The sequence below is a fragment of the Lampetra fluviatilis genome, chromosome 1 (genome assembly GCF_964198595.1).
Source record: "Lampetra fluviatilis chromosome 1, kcLamFluv1.1, whole genome shotgun sequence".
In the NCBI taxonomy this organism is placed as follows: Eukaryota; Metazoa; Chordata; class Hyperoartia; order Petromyzontiformes; family Petromyzontidae; genus Lampetra; species Lampetra fluviatilis.
Window position 1 is genome coordinate 10,972,378 of NC_136275.1, and position 16,886 is coordinate 10,989,263.

General features: G+C 43.2%; 1 protein-coding gene across 2 annotated transcripts; it reads right to left on the bottom strand.

The window, feature by feature from the left end:
* Nucleotides 1-125: 125 nt before the first annotated feature.
* LOC144932233 (serine/threonine-protein kinase tousled-like 2) lies at nt 126-13,643 on the bottom strand. 2 transcript variants are annotated; one of them, XM_078856188.1, is made up of 21 exons: nt 13,358-13,643; nt 11,770-11,849; nt 10,443-10,517; nt 10,111-10,186; nt 9,946-9,989; nt 9,759-9,851; nt 9,483-9,584; nt 8,908-9,000; nt 8,652-8,762; nt 6,946-7,082; nt 6,491-6,676; nt 6,253-6,319; nt 5,764-5,861; nt 5,428-5,509; nt 4,668-4,759; nt 4,490-4,579; nt 4,171-4,340; nt 3,763-3,901; nt 3,541-3,652; nt 2,366-2,473; nt 126-1,955 (listed from the first exon to the last, which is right to left on the bottom strand). In XM_078856188.1, the coding sequence occupies exons 2-21, from the start codon at nt 11,842-11,844 to the stop codon at nt 1,785-1,787; spliced, it is 2,121 nt and encodes a 706-aa protein (XP_078712314.1). In that variant the 5' UTR covers nt 11,845-11,849; nt 13,358-13,643; the 3' UTR covers nt 126-1,784. The 2 variants fall into 2 exon arrangements, with proteins under 2 accessions (XP_078712314.1, XP_078712309.1); XM_078856183.1 differs by having other exon boundaries at nt 10,443-10,520.
* Between the last annotated feature and the right edge of the window lie 3,243 nt (nt 13,644-16,886).

Consider the following 16,886-nt stretch of genomic DNA (forward strand, 5'->3'; position numbering starts at 1 on the left):
GGGAAAAGCCATAGGCTGACTGACGGAAAGTGTTGGATGGCACACTAATGTGAGGGAATTCTGCGGTAGTTTAAAAAACCACACTGCCCTTTTTAAATGACACAATTACTTTGCAACAAGATATCCATCCATCCCGCACTTCCTTTTAATTAATAAAACACTTAATCTACTAGAAACCTTTACAAAAACAAAACAGAAGCCAAAAGCTTTCAAAATGTGTGCACTGAGACATACAAGTCAATTTATCAGCTCAGACCTACACACAAAGCAGCAGCTGTTTAACGTTATGTAAAGTGGTGAACATCAAACAGAAGATCAAAACCAATGTTTACACGCCTGGTTACATAGGGCGTTTTAGAGAAATTCACAGTGAATGTAAAATCATGGCAGTCGAGGCACCGCCGCCACTGCCCACGCTTTTGATTCAAAAGCTGATGCAGTGGAGCCTCCAGCCTCAAACATGTGGTTCTCAAAACCAGAGGAGAGGGGAATTAAAAATGCTGCTTCACTGTTCAAACATCAATAAATCAAAATCGTTATAAGCTCGTACATGTATCCACTTCGCAATGAAACAATACAACACGCTGCATGCCGTTACACAGCTCCATGCAGTGACTTGGCAGAAAAGGTTTTCTTAAAGTCATTGACCTGTACAATATAGCGGCAATGTTAAACATCAAGGATAACACACTATTGATGAATTTGATTTGAGCTTTCGTAGTGAACACCCACACACAACTCATGAGCACATGAGGCTGGCAGGCACGATTGTATGAGCTGCAGTGCAAAAGCAATCAACAGCAAAACCCCCGAAGTTTGTAGTTGTCATAGCACACGAAAAATGCGCTCTTCTGAATTATAAAATCATTCATGCTCTTGCAATTAACATATTGCTTGCATAAAATCCCTCAATGACATTAAGTGCAGCACCTAACAGCAAGTTTCTTGTTTTATTTGGCAGAGCTGTTCCCATCTGCAGCGATTCCTAGCCACTGTGCAGTGTAGAATTCGCCACATACGTAGCTTACCTGCAAGCACCGCATTTTCAAGTGCGGCAGGTGGAAAACACTTTCCAGCTTCAAAACATTGCTGTGTGTACATTTGTACACATGGAATTTTGTAGTTTCTAAAGCATGAGAGCAACTTCTTTCGTTATTATTCAAGTGATTTTATTACATCATTTCAATGGATTCCACAGATGTCAGTGATACGTCCTTTTAGCTTTGTCTTATTTAGCTCACTTGCAGCTAAAAGTCAATGTTGGTAATTTACACAGTATCTTTTGTTTCTCTTTATACTACCCATGCACGTGCAGCTTTAGTCTGAAGCTTCCCTTTAATATACATTTAGTCTGTACAATATGCCGACTACCACATCCCACCGTAGTTAAAAAAAAAATAGGGACGGCAGCTGGAGAGCAACAGTATGTATGCAAGTTGTGAGTAGTAAAGCTAGATCATCACATATGGCTAAGCTATGCCTCCAACGTTTCTTCCTGGGCTGCTCTTTGGCGCCGAGGACAAGTTCGCTGCGTTCAGCACTCGAGGATCCATGAGGTCGTTTCTACTGGCTCGCCTTCAGGCGTGGAACACCGGACAAATGAAGCCGCTAATTTACACGTCTTCACATGCTCGTCCTCACGAAAACAGCTGCCACTGAGTGGTCCGCCACCTCGGCAACGTCTTGCACTGCGCACACTAATCACCGTCCTCTTCGTGCCGAGTGGAGGGCGCAGCACAAAGGGCGCAGCGTGTCCGTGTGGCATGCGCTGAGGCCTCATGCCGTCAATTTGAGTTGCTGTTGGAGGATGCTGCTGTAGCGGAGGAGCTGGGCGTGTTGGCGCTCGTATTGGCTGGGGACTTGCGAATATGTGGCATGAGGTACAGGTCGCCCGCCAGCTGGTGCACGTCGATGCGGTCCTCCTTCCGGTAGGCCAGGCAGCGGCGGATGAAGGCCTGGGGGTGAGGGGAGTTGGCACAGTCCATTTTACAGTCAAAGCAAAGTTAAATGTTTCGATTTAAAGCTTTCGTGTTTGCAGGGATTCATCTTCTTGGTTCTTTCGGTAAAGTCACGTAGAAGGGAAATTCTCACGTAACGTCGTGAGAATTTTATTTTATTATATTTTATTATTTTATTATTTCCCTTCTACGTGACTTTACCGAAAGAACCATGAAGACAAAGTTAAATGATCAAATGGAAAAAAAATTGTAGTGGCTTACAGCTTAGATCCAATTTGGCATGCTTGGCAATGGAAGTGTAACTGACATGCAAGCTATTCTTGATATTCAGTAGTCTTGTTCATTAGTTTTCACATAAATCACACCATATATGGCATCCAGTCATATAGCATGCAGTACATGCGTACCTTTGCCTCATTTGATACCACAGGCTTGACGGGGAACTGCACCTCCGTGGCTCGCAGTATGGTCTTCTCCTGGAGGATGTCCTGCTGCGATTGATTGTGGCCAAATGGCTGTAAAAGAGAATGCACATTTTAATCAACAAGGCAAGCAGAAATAAGGGTATTACTCTGTCTGAATATTTTCAGTACACTTTGTATTAACCAGGGGGATTATTTTGCATAATGAAGCATTTTAACTGAACATTGGCTGTGAAGGATGGGGTAGTGTGTGGGAGGGGGAGTGAAGATGTTGGGAGGGTAGGAAAATATATGGTAATATAAGCATTAGCAGGGCCACTTCACAATACTAACTGCTCCCTGCACCTGCAGTAAATAAATCTGCCACGTGTAAATTTAATGTGACCTATTTCGTGTAGCAATGGTACATTTATTGATATTTCTAGAGTTCTCTGCCTAAAGTCTAGTTCTTCTTTCAAGTTTATATTTTTTTGAAATTCTGCTCACTTATTTCGTTTGTAAGACCTTTATTCAAGATGGTTAGAGTGCCTTTTCTACCTCTTGTCCATTTCCCTACATGCTTTTAGAGCTTTCTTCAGCAAGACTTTCCATCTGACAATAATCCTACTCCAGGTCTTCTGCTTTCGATTTGTTCCAATATGATGTATTTCTTCCTGAACCCACTAACACCTGCCATAGAAAACCTAGCTCGCAACTCCTTCAAACCATCTCCCAAATATTGTCAGAATACTTCCCAGACACATGAACTACCTCACCAGTAACAACCTGCTTCCACCAATCTGCTCGATTTTCATTGTTTCTGTATATTCATTTTCATTCCAAGATCTCATGCCATTTTGTTAAATTTTCGACCAGCTTGTGCAACCATTCTTCAGAATAGACCATTATCATCAAAAAGTTGGCCGTTTTATACCATTTGGCTCCGAACTTTATTGCTTTCACCAAACTCCATCCACACTTCCCTCACCATTGCCTCCACGTGCATGTTAAACAGTATCGGAGATCCCTGTCTCGCTTCTCTTCTCAAATTTCTGGCTCCGATTCGCCATCTGCAGCTCCCATCACAATTGTCTCCCCCTGTACAATTACTTGATCAGCTGTCTGTCCGTCTAGTCTCCATTGTACCACTTATGTAAATGCCAGGTTTTGTTTTTACACACCTTTCGCCCATATAGACACTGGTAGAAGATGACTCCTACAGACCACACATCCACTTTGTTGGATATCTTTGGTGGCTCCTTGCCCACAACAAAACATTCAGGAGGCAGGTACCTGAAAACAAGAAGTACAAATATGGAGTATTTGTATCCAAATGAAGAAAGTGTGATGTAAGTTCATAAATTGTACAAATAACGTATAAAGCGGTCATCTGCTATCATTACCAGTATGTTCCGGCTCCTTGCGACGTCAGGTCCATGCCATCGACGGCATTGTAGTTATCGTCGTCCATGATTTTGGAGAGGCCAAAGTCTGTGATCTTGATTTCCCCACATGACTTGCCATCCACTAGAAGGATGTTACCTGAAAGGAGATAATTCATGGAACATCAAAAGGCTCACAATTCTCCACAAATCTAGTAAAAAATTAAGGGTACAGCAGTAAAATATTGCAAATAAGTGTGCAAAACCACAATTACATTCATCGCGCACGTGAAGGCCTATCCAATTACTTAATTTTGTCTATATTAGCTGCATTTCAAAACTAAATTGTGGGGATAAGTTATATCGACTGTGTCTCACAATATTATATTATATCTGTGTATCAATTTCACAACTTAGAACCCTACGTACCAGGTTTCAGGTCATAGTGGATGATGGGTGGCTTGATCTCGTTGAGATATTTGAGAGCACTGACAATCTGCATTATGATGGAGCGTGCCTCCTTCTCAGACATGAGCTTGTGCTGCTTCAAGTAGAAGTCCAAGTCGTTGCCTTCGATGTACTCCAGCACCGTGCAAAACCTGAACTCATACACATAAATGTCTTTAAGTCTAAGGGCTAAAGCATAGAGGATGTTGCATAAAACCTAACATGCTTTCTGAGACTCCACATGGTCTGCAAGCTGATATAAATAAAAATTGACTGATATCACCGGTCCTACTGTACTTACGAGTCTGTATCCAGTGAGAAGTAGTCATAGAGCTTGACTATTCTTGGGTGATTCAGTTCCTTGTGTATTCTGTACTCTCGACAAGCGTGTCTGGAGGAAGCAAAAGAATTGGAAATGAAATCAAGTCACCAAACCTTACAATTAAAATGTGTGAACTGCAAATGCCCCGATGACTTACTTGTGGTAGTTTTCTTTCTTTTCATCTCGCCAGTTTTTGTTCAGCTGATGGATTTTCACTGCCACGTACCTCTGCTCTTGCAAGTCAAAGGCCTAATGTAATGAAAACTCTGATTAAACAGCTTGCAATAGTATCAAGGGCGGAGCCAGGATTTTCAGGTAGGGGGGGCAACCCCTCCAGCAATGAAAAATTATACGAGTTGTTAGTAAGTAAGGATTTGTCCCCTTGCTTTTTATTCGACGCATGTGTGGCGATGGCGCAGCCATCGATCGAGGGTCAAATTCGAACCGTGTGATCGGCATCGCGCTCGCTGAAGGTATGCCTTCAGGGAAGTTGTGTACTGTATACGCAACTGCGCACAATTCTGAGTCACTTATAACTGCTTTGCCATTACTTATTGCCAATGATGGACTCAAGACTATTGTCCTATCATCTCATAGTCCCTGGCACAAAATAACATGCTACACAGTGGCAGTGGGGGTCGCAAAATGCCGATTTATTACAAATAAACCCCAATGATCCGATCGAAATTAGGGATTTCGATTGGCTCATTGGGGGGGCACGTGCCACCCCACTGGCTCCGCCAGTGAATAGAATTCCTCATTTAATAACAATGCTGAATTGTAACCTTTGATTTGTATTGCTGTGCAAATAAATCAGATCGCTTTGCTTTTTCAATTGACTACAATTCTGAACTGAAACATTTTAAATAAAACATTCAATAACATTTCAAAATCTTTCTCTAAAATATTAATTATACCTTGTATACTTCACTGAAGCCTCCCCTACCCAGCAGATGGAGCAGCAAATACCGCTCATTCAACGTGGGATGATCTTTAAACCTAAAAAGAAAAAAAAGACACTTTCAAAACGTGCATTCAGCAACCTTGCAAATGTAATTCTCATATACATGTAACATTCTACTGCAAATAAAACCCATGTAATCCTGTTCCCTATGAATGTTCGATAAGCAGGAAATGTGTCAATAATACGGCAACAAGACCCTGTAATAATAATGCGACTGCTTGTGACATTGCAAGTGTAGTGGCAGTTGCCATCAGTGCTGTATGTGTTGTGGACACCGGTGGCCACTCACTGTGAGTTGTCCTCATTGTGAATGCGTTTGAGTTCCCGGATGTGCAAGTTTCTCACTCGCTCCAACCTCTCCAGCTCTGCTTGGATTTCTGCCTCCTCCTTCATTTCCGCAATCGTACAAGCACACAAAGGAACACATGCGTATACATGAGACACATTAAAAATGTAGGATAATTCTTAAGATAAAAAATTAAGATTAAATGTAGGATAAACCCATAGCGTTTCTGCAGCCATCGGGAATGCTCTTCTTCTGATATTAGGAAGCCACTGGAGCTATACACTTTTAAATCTAGATTGAAAAGTAATTTCCTTATAACTGCTTTTTGTGTTTAGTTTGTTGTCCTTCCCCTGCGCCTGCAATTAGCACAGTTGGTTATGTACGGTGCGATAGAGGTTCAACATACATACATCATAATTTAGAATATCTGTGTAAACCTCTTATGACATGACAGCAAAATAAAAATACATAAAGAAGGATAAGCAGTCTCACCTTCTTGAGGTGTCCCAGTCTCAATTTGAAGATCTCCTCTTGTTCGTGATACTCTGCAACTGTTAATCTGTTTAGTGAAACATGTGATGTAAAGTGTTAATCCAGTCAATAAGGTAATACAACTTGTGTGACAAAATCTCTCATATTTAACCGACGATATATAACCCTTCACCATACGTTATGCATATTCGGACCACTTGGTGCGTTATTCTTTGGAAACAAAGAGGGATGCACTTACAACTGTGGTGTGGCAGGCTTGAGGAAGCCCTCATCAGCACCATTAACAGCCTTAGTCTTCCGCTGCTTCTGCTCCCCAGCCGGCATTGGGCTGGCTGAGTGGCCAGCAGTGGGTGGCTTACGTTTGGCCAGAAGCTTCCGCTGCCTCTCAATGTCTTCTCTTTGCTGGTTAATCCACTCTTGCTGCCTTTGTGACATTATAAAAATGTGTAGGGTATGCATCAACACTATACCAAAACACGCAGTATCATTTGATAACTTGACTTCCACGGGATGTGTATTTAGTATAGCAAGGGTAGTATTTATATTGATCAAGACTTTTATTGATAAATCAAAGTAATTTTAATAAACATTGCATAAAAAAATCCAGCACTGTATATGTTTCAAATTACTACAGTGCATTTACAAGGTCCACTGTATTATTTTAACTGGCTCATGACCACACACAGCGCTCACTTGATGAGGTTCTGGAAAGCTGAGCCATCCGTCCACTGTTCGGTGAAGGTGGCCCCATGCCGCACTGTGACAAAGTGCCCGAGCCTCAGCCGGTCCTGCATGCTCTTCTCCCGGCAAGCCTGCTTCTCCTGCTCTGACTGTGGGGGAGTCACAACACTATGTCATCCCAAGACTCCTAATATGCTGCACAGCAGTTCTGCAAAACGCCACTGATTGTTAAATATGTGACTTTCACCAGTGCATCAGTGTTGATTTGAAATATGTTTTAGATATTATCCAGGACAGACAAATGTAATGCATTTCCTGTAGTACTACAGTGCAGTCCTGGATGATGGCGTCGTCTCGCGTGCCACAAGAGATATAAATTACAATGGTTACAAAAAAAAATACTAAACATAGCAACTAAAACATTCTACAAAAAATATCAAATTGCAGATCCTTGACATTTAAGGTGGTATGAACACTACATTAAGGGATCCATTTCCTTATTAAGATATGTTTAAGATCATACTTGAAACCAAAATGTAACCAACATTAATAGACTTTACAGTAATGAAAATGTCAGAACAAAAGGTTGTGTGCTGCACAAATTAGTATCTTAGGTTGTGCAAGCATGGAAATGATAGTATAATATACCGCACTGTACATGGATCAGCCATCGAGTTTAATAATCTTGCAATCGTGTACTTGTCGCAATTTAATTACTGCTGCCTAGGAAATTACAGATTCAAAATGTATAATTTAAGCACAGCTAATTGTGGCATCATTTATAATGCGGAAGAAAATAGAAGAAACTAGAAGTCAGCTATATTTGGTGTAAAAAAAAGATACTTTGTGATATGCCTTGCAGATTACACAGCATACCGATAACCAATTTACTAGCTTACAAATTAGGTAATACAGTAAAACCTTGGATTGCGAGCATAATTCATTCCGGAAATGTGTTTGTAATCCAAAGCACTCGTATATCAAAGCACTCGTATGTGATCACGTGACGCTCGGCAGACAAAGCGTATACGTACTACTCGTATTGCAAGACGTCGCTCGTTTATCAAATTTATATTTATTTAAAAACTTTGCTCGTCTTGCAAAACACTCGCAGACCAAGTTACTCACAATCCAAGGTTTTACTGTACAACTTTAAGGGTCACGTTCTCCCCGTGGTCACGTGGATTTTTCTCCAGGTCCTCCAGTTTTTCTCTTAACATTTAAAAATAAATGTTTAGAGTATTTGGTTGATATAAATTTTCACATAATGAACCACTTAGTTGAGCTATAATTTATTTCCAGGTTGCTTCTGAAAAAGAGATATATAGCTCAGTGGAGCTTACCTGGTAAAATAAAAAGAAAAGTTTTTATAGTTTAAATAGAAAAACAATAAGGATGGCTAATAGGTCAGTTTGTTCCTGTACAATACAGTTAGAACATGTAATTTAATCTTGATGCGATTACAACACTGATGTCATGGTGTTTGGCAACCCACCAAGGCATTCATGTTACCCAGGGATAATACAAGTTATACTATTGTAGTGCACTCAAGTAAATATATGTTTCATTCAGTTAGTGCTAAACACGTAGGCTACTAATTCATCAATGATGATTGCGAATATATTAACCCATTTTATCCTCACAAGATCTGCCATACACACAACTAAATTTGCATCTAAATTCTGTCTCAGGTTAATTATCCTTTGGTTCTTTATTACCTTTTCAATGAGAAGCTTCTTGCTCATGACCACACACTTATTTAACCTTTCCTTGTACCTTTCCACCAACTTTTGTTGTTCCTCAATCTGTCGCCTCAGGTCACAGTTGACCTAGAAACAGTCAGATATTCAGTCAAGATAATTTAAATATGTATTTGTTACATTCTCATTAGCACTTAAAGTACATTGACTTTCCAAAAAAACCTATGGGCAAGTGCATTCATGAAATGATTCAGGAAGCTTAAACTCAACTTACCCTTAAGAGGTCATCGATTTTCCCTTCCTTCTTTTCCAGGTCTGAACTCTGGTTATTTTCCAGCATCTTTATCTTGTCCATTGTTATTTCAGTCTGCAGAGTAATGGGACACAAATCACAATTATAAACATGAACATTATGAAGTAAAATAAACAATAACTATTTCCTTTCACAGAAAAGGTCAAGTGGAAAATTCCAAACTTTAGTTTTACTATTGCATATCTTTAATACGTGCCATCCTATTGAGATTGAAAATGAAAAATGTCATGGCTTTCTTTAAAATTTGTCAAGAATCAAATTCACGATGCTCACTATCCTGCCCTGCAGTACATATTGGCCAGTAACAAACAGGCATATAAATTATAGACTTTTGATTAACTACATACAAAGCGACTGATTGTCTTAATTAAATTGTGCATGCATATTTAATTCCCAGTTTTATGGGTAACTCATAATTTAATGGGTGATTTTATTGGAATACTTTCAATGCAGAGAAAATTAGAATACATTTCGTAAAAGGGTTGATTTGAAGCAGCTTAGCTACTGCAGGTTTTTCAAATGAAAAGCCAACGCACCTGGATATTCTTTTGTGAGACGCAAACCGGGAAATGTCTGTGTGATGCAACAGAATGCTCCCCGAGAGTAGACGCAGATGATGGTGGGCTTCCCTGGGCCATCTGCCCAGCAAAACAAAGCACAGCCATTACTTTATTAGATGGTGTTTCCTGCTTGGATACGATGTACAATATTTTCTAAGCTGCCCAGATGGTATAACCTCATGATAAATAAAACCATTAAGCCCTACCATTTAGAACTTAGTTGGCACAATACAAAAGAGATGTGGTGCTTACAGGTGGCTGTGAGAGAGAATGTTGTGAAGGTATCCTGGCCAGAGCAGGGCCACTTCTTCCCGGACTTGTTCCTGAACCACCTCCTGCAGCAAACTAAATGACAAGAAGGGTAGAGCAATTAAAGAAAAAACCATGCAGGTCACGAAAAACCAAGCCACATAAACACCTTTCGTGCCTAAAAACTCACCTCAAAATAATCACTTATTTTCGGTCCTCTTGAAGACCCTTTGTCTGTAAAAAAGAAGAAAAATCCCTTAACAATTTGCAAAACTCCAAAAACATGTGCATACCATTGCCCAAAAAATGTGAATGTATATGTTTAATTGTACTAGTGGACTTGTGGGTTAATTACTTTGATTGGGATCACTCTGACCATCGGCTTTGCGCTTTCTCCCTCTGCTGTCTTGTGATTTTTTCTCAGGGGTTTGCTAAGAGAAAAGAGACATTAAAACCAGAAAGCACTGCTAAAACCAAGCAAACGTCACACTGCAAAACCCAATTGCTTATAAAATTACACTATTTAAATTTATAATGAAGATATGTCAACATCTTAAAGAAGCTTTTTAAGGATCTTTTTAAATGAATGATAAACAAATTTAACATTTCCCAACTTGCATTGCTTTACACACTGCTGAGAATGTCTTAATTTCAACACATAGTGCTGTCTGTCTATGAGCAATGTACCTCTGTTTCCTTGTCACTTAGAGAGCCATGGCTCCCCAAACTTTGGTTGGAAGCTTCGTTGTTAACCTGTGCAGTCTGCTGTAAGACAAACATTGTTGGCAATTGCAATTCACTTAACATTTCAAAATCCTGGCTTAACCCTAAGTAGCCGAGATTTCGATTTTTTTTTCCACTGACCTAAAGCCTTACAAGTTAGATCATATTGTACCTTCAGATGAAGCAGATTTTCTTTTCATTGTTTAGTGCTTATGGGTCTAATGTTCAGCTCAATACCCAAATGAAACATACATCAACACTTTAATTGTTACATATTTGCATCACTCCGACAGGATATATTAATGCAAAGCAGTGGCAATTTCAATCACATTATTTAAGAACTGTGCTATGTGCTTTCAAGCACAAATACAATATATACATTCAGAAGGTAAATTGAGATATACATTATGAAATATCTGTAAATATATCCTTTTTAAAGATTAAAGTGAATTACAGTATAGAATATGCGGAAGGTGGCAGAACAAAATTGTTTTGGGAGAGCAATACAAATACACATGTCTTTGAACTCGCACCGCTGATGTTGCACTGCAGGCCGTATTACTCACACTGCAAATGACATTGCTCCATCGTCTTTGACAGGAGATGGATATTACATGTAGACTACACATCATAGTGTTCCTTACTGTAAATTTTAGGGGGCATTATCAGGGAAATAATAAGCACTGATGGGCTAACGTTTAAGCTCCACCACCTCTGGTAACCATGTTAGAAACATAACCAGAGCAAAATCCCTGAAATTTAATGCAGCAAACCCATATATATACATCACACTACCGTGAGCAAAACATTAACTCTAGATATTGTGCGTGCCAGTTTTTCTATTAATTAAGAGTTTTGTATGTGAAAGGTAATTTATGCAATGAAAATAAACCATCTTAGCATTCACTACCGCATTAACCTTTGTTCTCAATGTCAACGGGAAGTGCTATAATAGTTAATGCTGCTGGTACAGGTTAGGATGCTATTGTAGTACATGTATTGATTTTCTTGGGGGATAAATAATGAGTCAGCAGTGGTGGCACCACTGAGTTGAGGTAAGCCAATCTGTCTTAAAGTGCAGATGTAATAAAATGGCGGCACAGGGAGCAGGGCAATGCCAGATTCTGATGCTCCCAGTGCACTGTATGTAATGACAATCAGTGTCTCTTGAATCTGCAGGCAATCATTATCAGGGGCTCCAATACTAGCATAGTGAGCATGACAGCGCATACCATATATCAGATGGGGCTGGTTTGTCACAACGTTCAGAAGGTTGGGATGCGTAATGTACCTTGAATCCTCCTCCGATAAATCTGGCTTCGAGCAACTCCTGTCGTCGAGGGTCCAGACTGTGCAGTTCTTCCATGGCACCTTGGCAAATGCACAGATAAAATCATTACCGTCAAACTGTTACATAGGTAACAAAGTACAGTGTTGCAAACGAAAGCATTGAGATAATTTACAGTGGATGGGTAATCACAATTACAACATCATGAAAAATACCACTCCCCAATTAATGGAGCATGTCGTAACACTGCAAACCCACACAATCTGACATGCGTGTTTCATTTTTATACTCTTGAGTTCAGTTAACCACAGCAATAAATTAGGGCGCCATGTTTTTGTGGACGACTGCACATCAAGGGCCCATAGTTTTCATGCCAAGTCATTCATGCAAATGTCCTCTTGGCCGTCAGTGACAAGTCAACTAGCAATGGCAACATCAATAAAAAAATATACGAGCTATTACAAATCTGCCTTGCGCAATCTTCTTGTCATTGCGTTCTTCCTTTACTCCCAGTCACACTTTTCCATGCATAGTGTATACAATACAGTACACGCAACTGCATTAGTGTTTGGAGACAATGGCATGTGTACACGTACGACGCGTGCACTTTAATTAAAGTTGCACGTATGCATGCTGCACTGTACACACTGTACCCCACATAAAATGCCACACGCATTTACACATGCATTTTTTAAAATACGTGTTCAATGTAACGCGTGAATATATATAGCCTTGCAATTCAACACAGTTCAATAAGTGCCAATAATCCTTCAACCACGTACAGTGCAGAAGGGGGCTTTTAATGGCGATGCCACCGCTCTCAACGTGTGCATGGCACAATTGCTACAGTGGTAGCTACAGTGGCATTAACGCGCGTTGCACTACATCTCGTGTAAAGTTAAAACAAAAACAAACAACGAGGAGCAATGGGAACCACTGTCGGTGCCCTGTCCGTCACGCACACGGCATCGATTGAACTTGGACCACGATGGGTCGTGGTCCAGGGGGGGGGCCTCACGGCCACGGCAAAAGTGACAACGACGTGGGGGGGGGGGGGACATCGCAGCGATGGAAGGACACACAAGGGTCGAGGCTTGCAGGGAGGTCGGGGTCAGAAGAGATCGAGGCCTCCGCCCTTTTTGCCCGAGGCCCCCTAAGGGGGTCAACGATGGCTACTTGGCTCTGGCCCAGGCAAGGGGGGCCCAGGCCGCCTATGGCTCACCGGTTAATTCGGGGGGATGGCAAGCTGTGTGTGTGTGTGGTGATGATGGCTGGGCTCACAGGCTGGGTGTTCTGATGAGTGGTGGTGGTTGTGATTGCTTGAGGGAGGAGTGTAAGGCAATGGAGTGGATGATGGGGGTGGGGTCTGTCGGGATGGTCACCGTGGCCGAGGTGGCCCCGCGGTGGCGCTAGGAGAGGTCGCGGTCTGGGGAGGGCCTCGGCCTCCCCGGTCGCCCTCACTCGGCCACTTCCTGCGACTACATTTGACCACCATCGTTGCTACCACCACCACCATCGCTACTGCTGCTGCTGTATAACAAACACGGAGATACTAACCACGAGACAAAAGAGCGAAGTGATTTGCACTCACCGATCAATCAGCGGCATCAGACGAGGCGGTGTGATGCGAGCTCTCACCGCCCTCTGCCTTCGTCCCGTGTCCTCCTCGAAAGCAATGCCCCCCTCGTCGTCTTCTTCGTCGTCGTCGTCTTCGTGCCTCTCCCCTCGTCCCCCCCGAGCTTGTGTTCACGTCTTCGTGCCTCTCCCCTCGTGTTCACGTCCACTTCACGGTGCTGGTGGACCCATGGCGGGGAGGAAGCCGGCTCCTCACCCTCACCCCTCTTCTTCTGCTGCTGTCCCCCCAACCCCAACCCAACACCCCCCCCCCCCCCAAATATATCACGAAAGCAACAAATATTCTCACTCTTGTGGCTGGCTGAGTGGTATTGTGGTAATGGTCACCAACCCACGGAGTTTTCGATTCGTCTCCCCCCCCCCGCCGCCAAGTTGCTGCGGGATTCCTCTCCACCACCACCCACTGCCTCTACTTCGCCTCCCGTGCGTTCTTCTCCTCGTCGCCACGAGTCTGTTCTAAACAATCAGTAACAACAACAATAACAGTAACAACAACATTAACAATGTCTCTGCGAGACGGCGCGGGGGGCAGTGGTCACGCCGCCGATGTCGGTATGCGCCGTCGCTGCTGCTGCTGAGTGATCATCCAAACCCCCCCCCCCCCCAATTAAAACAACAACAGCAGCAGCACGGCAGCCTTCCCCTGCCTCGACGACTGTTGTCGAGGAGGACGAGAGGGTCGAGGAGGAGAGGGTCGAGGGCGGCCTCACCGGGGCCGCGGCGCCCGGGGCCGCGGGGCGCCCCCACGGCCAAGATGGCGCCGCGTGCGGAGAGCAGCAGAGGCCGGGACCACGGGGACCTCGTCCTCCTCCTCAGCCTCCTTCACTCCTTGTCTTCTAGCTCCTTCAGAAACTCCCCCCCCCCCCCGCTTCTTCTTCTCCTCCTTCTTCTTATCTTCGTCCCGTGCTCTTAGCGAAAGTCGCGCGTCGCCGGCTTCCCCGCCTGTCCGCCCCGCGTGTTGCCCAGCTGCTGCTGCCGCCGCCTCTGCTTCGTCTTCTTGTGATCCCCGGTTGCTTTGACCCCCCTCGTCGCCGTCTCCCTCAGCGCCACGAGCCCGTGGTGGTGGTTGTGGTCGAGCTGTAGATGGTGGTTGATGATGGAGGTATCACGGGACCCTCGGGTGAGGAGTCACCGCGATCGCTGCCGCACGCAGCAGCAGCAGCCGCCGCCGTGTCCACTAACACCACCGCCGCCCTTTATTAATCAAAGTGTCCGCCCTCTTCTTCTTATTGTTGTTGTTATGGTTATTCCTCGTCCTCTTGCCCATCACCCGGGGTGGCGACGGGACGCCTGTGGTGGGTGTCGCGCCATCGCGTGGGGGAATTTATTGGGAGACCTTAGAGATGAATTAGAGAGGGATGGCTGAAGAGGAGGTTAAGTTGATGGGGAAGACGTGGTCGAGGTCGAAGGTTAATGTGGGTCGCTATGGGGGGGTGATGGAGATTGAGACGATGGGAGATGATGAAGGAGACAGCAGTCAGCCAATGCTCAGAATCTGTGGGACGTGGATGAAATAGAGGAGGTTGAGCATAGAATGTCCAGCAAAAGGCGAAACACGACGTGGTAATTTGGTGGTGAATGTGCCACCGAAGGATGATGAGCAGATGCTTGTTGGAGGAGGTTCAGCAATTGATTGGATGGGGGGCGAGGTGAGAGAATGGTGGCAGACGAAGACCGAGTGGTGGTGATGGATGAGGTTGAGATTTGATGGATGATGCCTCTCAGACAAGTTCGACACCGTGCCCAGGCGTGCTGCTGCTGCTGATTCTTTGCCGATGACTGATGCTTTGTGTACCCAAATACGAACAATTACAGAGGCTTCAGATGGTTATGTGTCGTCGATCAAGTGTGTTGTGCACACTGCGTGTGGTTTGAACATGTACTATATCTGTATATATGGAATAACTAACTGTACATCCCATTCGTAATGTACAAAAACAATTTGGGTTGACGAAGTGTCGACTACATCTGACTATTTAATGGCGCAGTACAATTATGTGAAACGAGCATAACGTGGATGGTTTTAAAAGTTTTTTTTTTGTAATATAGCAGAGCTATATTAATTATCTCTGCTAATATATATAGAAGAGAGAGTTGAGATAGTGATACTCCATATGGGAGAGAACGCATATAAGCTGTATTTGTGTACATGATTTGGTCAAGGGGGATATAATTTTTTTTTCATGTTTCAGGTCTTTCTATGAAGAAGAAAAAAGCTATGTTTTTTATTATTATGAATCTTTGGTTCTGTATATTCAAGCAATGTCATTGCTGCCCTTTCTCTGATGTTTTTTTAATTTTCACTCGCGTCTTCCTGGCATTTTATCTTATCTCAGATGAAGAATTGCCTGAGAAGCCTGCAATGTTTCGTAATATGCATATAGTTAGGTCCATATTTACATATTACAGAATGATATCATTTACTCAGGTGAGTACGGCATTGTGTGCATCTATTTTGCAATCTAACCTATATAATTCATTTTTTGTCTGTCTGTCCGTCCGTCTGCGTACGCTCCCTTGCGGGGGATGTAGCTCTCGGACCGTGGGGTTCGCCGAGATAAAATTTTGCAGGTGGGCACGCCCCCGGCCCCGCTGTAAACTTACGCATTTCCGATTTTTCGTCTCTAAACTTTAAATCGGACCGATTATCGATTTAGTGCGATTTCTCTTTAATTTATTATTTAATTCTTTATTTATTTGTTTACTATTGCCGACCGGCGCGGACCACGGCGGTTGCCCTTGGCAACGGGTAGCAACGCCTTCGCTGCGGGGTGGACGCCATTTTTAATTCCCGTAAAAAATATGCGCACGCATTAACACGCGACTCTGAGGTAAATTCATCAAAGTTTCACGTCCACTTCACTCCCCCCCACCCCAATGTGTGCAATTACTATTATAGGGTCGGTAGATAATAAAATTATAGCGATTAGACAGTATTATTGTAGCGCGGGGGGGGGTGGTGACGGCCCCAGTACCCAGCCTCAGCCGGGTGGGCAATCTAGGCGAGTCCGGAGGCTCTGCACGGTACTAGGCCTCGACACGCAACTCTGTCAGGCGACGACTTTGTGGTATAAACTCGATATACCCAGCGTTGCCCAGGGGAAAATACATTTAAAATCTTCTGAAAACTTTAAAACATTACATACCAATGAAAATACAACTGTGTAATTACTTTTAAACCCGACGCGCCAAGAATCGATTATCTGAATCGCGCAAAGGAATCGAAGGTTGTAGATTCCTTTAGAATCGGACGATTCCCGGTTACTATAAGTTGGTTATAGTCGATATAAACTGCTACGAACGGGAAATATCCGGCGTTGACCGGGGCAAAAATGTAATTAAAAACTCCTGAAAACATTAAAACATAACATACCAATGAAAATAAAACTCTGTCATTCAAAATGTAAACCCCCAACATGCCAGGAATCGATTCTTTGAATCACGCAAAGGACTAATCGAAGGTTGTAGATTACTTTAGGATCGCT

Excerpts from the sequence above, each read along its gene's own strand:
- LOC144932233 (XM_078856183.1), bottom strand. The coding sequence starts at position 11,844 with ATGGAAGAACTGCACAGTCTGGACCCTCGACGACAGGAGTTGCTCGAA. Across the intron at positions 7,083-8,651 it reads AGAAGCTTCTCATTGAAAAG|TCAGAGCAGGAGAAGCAGGC; the intron begins GTAATAAAGAAC and ends ACTCCCCCACAG. Across the intron at positions 6,320-6,490 it reads AAGCCTGCCACACCACAGTT|ATTAACAGTTGCAGAGTATC; the intron begins GTAAGTGCATCC and ends TTCACTAAACAG.